Source organism: Saccostrea cucullata, unplaced genomic scaffold, assembly GCF_032062105.1.
Source record: "Saccostrea cucullata isolate Sc308-1 unplaced genomic scaffold, CSIRO_AGI_Scuc_v1 ctg1097, whole genome shotgun sequence".
Classification (NCBI taxonomy): Eukaryota; Metazoa; Mollusca; class Bivalvia; order Ostreida; family Ostreidae; genus Saccostrea; species Saccostrea cuccullata.
Genome location: NW_026938368.1, coordinates 56835 through 61425, shown reverse-complemented (window position 1 = coordinate 61425; position 4591 = coordinate 56835). Strand labels below are relative to the sequence as shown.

The following is a 4591-nucleotide window of genomic DNA, read 5'->3' as shown; positions in this document are numbered from 1 at the left end:
TGTACATCTTTAGAATTTTGAAAAAAATACAGTCTGCTTATTTAAAAAGGTTCAATATTAAATCCAAGCTTCTAAACGCAAAACTACGGAAGCCCATTTAGGACCTATCAAAAATATTTTTGATTTTTAAGATTTTTAATCTGATATAACAAAATTGTTGAGTTCGTTATAACACATTCTACAATGTGTTATAACAGATGAAAATCGATATAACAATTTCTTAAATTTGCTTTCACTAATTAACCAGCGCCGATATATAAATTCGATATAACAATTTGTTGAATTCGTTTAAACAAATTAAATTCGTTTTAAGAAATTAAAGAATTCGTTTAACCGAATTCAATTCGTTAAAACAAGTTTTAGAATTTGGTAGAGTTTAATACGTATTAATAAACTTTTGAATTCGTCATAACGAATTCAACAAATTTGTTACAACAGATTAAATTCAGTATAACGAATTTAAAGAAACTGTTATATCGAACTAAATTCGTTATTACAAATTCGGCAATTCGTTTTATCGAAATATATCAAAAATATTTTTAACAAGTGTTAAGTGAGCTTTCGTACAAAACAACGCCGATGAATAATTTTTTAATATAAATTTCAAGTTTCAACAAATTACATAATACAATTTTTTTCTCAAATATATCGATCCTGATTACTAGTATCTTTAACTGCCTTTACTTACAACAGGGTTGTATTACAGAATAAACGAGGCCAGATCTACTTGATCTGCGCATACGTTTTAACGCAGCGTCGACTCAGATACGTCACAATACCCTTGACTGCCGTCACAATTGAACATAATAAGGTCACAATAAAATGACGTCAAATTGCACTAAAATGTTTCGCTGATATTGCTTACCTGGTAGCTCTATAGACTATGCATTGAAAGCATGCATTTCTTTTTTTTATATTTAAATTAATACACAACTTTGGAACCTAATTAATTTTGAGGTATGAATGTTTTGGTACAGTTTCATTAATTTTATCCTGTTTTATTTCAATTTGTGAGTTAAAAAAAACAAACATTCCAACTAAAAGTAAACGATTTAAGTCTTTCTCTTTGAACATGTTGAAGTGTTTAATATACACACTCTTTTTATTGCGGACTTAAATATGCATGGTCTATAAATCCTATAAATTGAACCCCCAAAATATTTTATTTTTCGATATATTACATGATATTAGTGAAAATGGCAATTTTGTCGCCTTTACCCCCCCCCTCCTTCTACCCCTATTTTCCACGTAAAACAACGTCGCGTGTTAAGAGAAAAAATAAGCATGGCGAGAAAATTATTTCATAATGTAAGAATTGTTTATTTTTTTTGAAACTTATACAATATTGCAATCGTTTGTTAGTGTTATGTAAACCCATTGGGACCTATAAAATACGTAGATGGATAGAATAAATCAAAATTTTGTGTTTTGACATGCCCCCTTTTCACTGCAATAAAGGCTACTTCCAATTTTCTTTTCATTTTTTTTAAGAAGAATGAAAATTGCATGATATATGTGTAAAACAAAGAATTTCATCATGTATTTTTTTTTTATTTTGTAAATTTCTTTGTTTATTGAAGAGTTTTAGTATGTAATTGTGAATAAAAACACGAAAAATGGTCCATATCTTGACAGTGCCCCTATTTCACTACAATAAAGGCAAGGTAACAAAATTTAATTCTAATTTTTCTTAGCATAATCGTACAAGTATATTTCCAATAACAAAATTTTTTATCATTCCGTTTTCGTAATTCTCAACTAGATCGGGCCTCGTTAAAGTGTTCTTCCCCTCACAGAGTATTGATAGGAAATATAATACTACCTGGTGGATTACCTCATTGTAAACGGAGTAATTACAGGCCCCTTAAGAATAATCCTGACTTTAAATAATTACCATTTTTCACAGATTAAGAGATGAACTTGCCTCTTTGTTAAAGAGAGACATCTTGAACCTCTTGAAGTAATACCACTCCTCGTGTTCCTTCTCCAGTGTGAGTTCTAAATATTTTTCCTCCGCTTCGTAACCAAACGAGTCCAACACTTTGTCTTTATTGAAAAGAACACAGGTGGGGGTCTTAAGGGTCACGAGACCCCATGTGCCTGAATCCCAGTTGTTGGACCTGATCTTCAAAGGGTCGTTCTCGTATTCATGTTTATAAGAAAATGCAATGCCACTGTAAGTGGTACCTATGTCAATGGCTGCCACGAGCAACTTATCGGTAGAGGGCATGTTCTCTGTGGCCCAAGTCTGAAAGCACACAATACAGCTATTTATGAGGATTTCTTAACCAAAACTGATTTGTATACAGGAAACGAGAATGAAGCTTCAGAGAAGAAAGAAACCCCAAAAGAACAGAATATACGTATCAATGTCTGGGGGTTCAAATAATGTGATCACTGTGCTAATATGATATCACTTACCCGTGCCTCCGGCATTTCTTTTGTGGATATCTTTGGTTTCTTCACTTCGTAGCCATTTTCCTCTGTTGTGACGGATAATGGTGTTAAATATCCAAATAACTTGTGAAACTGTTCTGTGTCTATTGTCCTTGAACTGAAAGTTGGTAGAGATATTTGAATTTTTGGAGGTAGTTTCCTTAATTCCTTGTTGCGTGAGATGTATTCCATCGTCAAAGATACATCATTAGAATCTTCAATTTGTTCAAGATTAAGAAGTGTTTGTTCAATAAGAGTCTGTATCTGTTTGATTTCACTCAAATGCTCCTTTAGAATACTCTTATGCTTCGTTTTTTCCTTTTCTATTTCAATTCTTAATTTTTCAACAATTTCGTCAATTTCTCTGTGCCATTCTTCTCCAAATTCAATCAACGTTGATGTAAGATTTTCATATTTCCCATCTAAGTTAGCTATCTGGATTTCTATTCCATTTGCAATTTCTGCATACGTTGGACAAATTGAATTTTCTAATTCTTCAGTTTCTTTTTTAATGTCTTTTTTCTTTGAATAAAAGAGATCGGAAAGAGTTGAAATAGCATGCCCCCTATGTGCTTCAGATATAGCACACAGAGAACAAACAGATGTTTTGCACGTTTCACAGTGAAACTCGCTGCCTTTTGTTTGATGTGCTGAGCACGTGGGGTAGATTAAAGTTGACTTTTTATGTTGAAATGGGACAATTTTATGTTTGTCATATTCATCAGCAATGTGTTCTCCAATACAGGGTCTACAAAGGTTGACATGACAGAAATCACAGTACATCTGTACTAAAGCTGTCTTACATAGGTCACATCGGATGACATCTTGCGCACTCCAGATTGAATGCATATTGAATCTAAAAAAAAATGAAGTACACATGAACGTTTATCTTGGAAGAATCTAATGGGTTTCTTTACTTACTTTGTTTATCTTTTTTTATTTGTTTCAAAAATCTGTGAAAACGAAAGTAATTTAAAAGTGCTTCATATTGTATATTTATCTCATAAACCATTTTGTACTGATTCTTAACAGCATTAACACAAAATTTATGGAAACATTTTTTTAAGATATAAAGACTGTCGTCATAAACTTTCATTTCATATTATATATATTGACAAATGTGACTCCTCATTTTCAGCTATAAATTTTTATAAAATCATCCAAATACAGTATTTAAATGCTATATAGATTATAAACATCTAGTTAAGAAAAAAAACATGTAAAGCAATATCTTACAATAGAGTAATTTCTTTTCCGTCCAGCAATGGACGCCCTTTTTATCACAAAGCAATCTTCATGTATACATTAGCCGTTGCCAAGAGAGTTATCCTTCTTGTGTTGAATGATTATTATTGTGTTTAATCTTGAATTCACCAAAGTCTGGTCTTATTGAATTGGGCGAAAATATGGGGCATACAAGACTCATTCAATATTGTGTTGAAATAAAGTGATGTTCTGAATAGATTACTACATTTTTTATCGTAGACTTGAATAAAATTCTTACTTTCGGTTTAGATTATAAGGGTGTGGGTATGGGTCACTAACTCATATTTCATTTTATAAAAATATCTTATATGAAAAATCTTTATGTGGTGAATTGCTCAAATAAACCAGGATTTAAGACATTAAGAGAAAATAATTTGCGCTACTTGATTAAAAACAAAAACTACATAATATTAAATTAAGGTTTGAATCCGTCACCGATTTTAAGCTCTTTAAAATTCAAATGGATACGTAGCTATTAATAGTTATGTAGGTATTAAACCTACCCAAAGTAGCTATTCTTACCTACTTTCTGCTTTACTTGCATTTTGTGGCCAATTGCAAACGGCTGAACGGCGCAATAGACCGTTTCACGGTAACTGCGGTAGTGCTCTCTTGCAGGGCAAAATGGTATATTTTGGTGAAATATGACGTAAAAGTAATTATTAAATATACGTCATTTAATAATCTCTCAACAAAAATTTCGCCAAACATTATTATTTTGCCCTGCCAATGAGTAGTACTGCAGTTACCGTGAAGGAGCTAATATGGTGAGTACCATATTTCTTGATACAGTTATACTGATGATGGATGTATAACAAAAATTTGACCAAAAATTTCTAACTTCGTAAATTAACAATTTTGTATAATATTTAATGTAAAATAGTGAAGA

The 4591-nt window shown here is 31.5% G+C and overlaps 1 protein-coding gene across 1 annotated transcript; it reads right to left on the bottom strand.

Moving 5' to 3' along the window:
• Nucleotides 1-1886: 1886 nt before the first annotated feature.
• Nucleotides 1887-3743, bottom strand: LOC134250065 (E3 ubiquitin-protein ligase TRIM36-like). Its single transcript, XM_062732416.1, has 3 exons — nucleotides 3673-3743; nucleotides 2422-3292; nucleotides 1887-2248 (listed from the first exon to the last, which is right to left on the bottom strand). Exons 2-3 carry the CDS (start codon nucleotides 3283-3285, stop codon nucleotides 1901-1903), a joined length of 1212 nt encoding a protein of 403 aa, XP_062588400.1. The 5' UTR covers nucleotides 3286-3292; nucleotides 3673-3743; the 3' UTR covers nucleotides 1887-1900.
• Nucleotides 3744-4591: the final 848 nt, after the last annotated feature.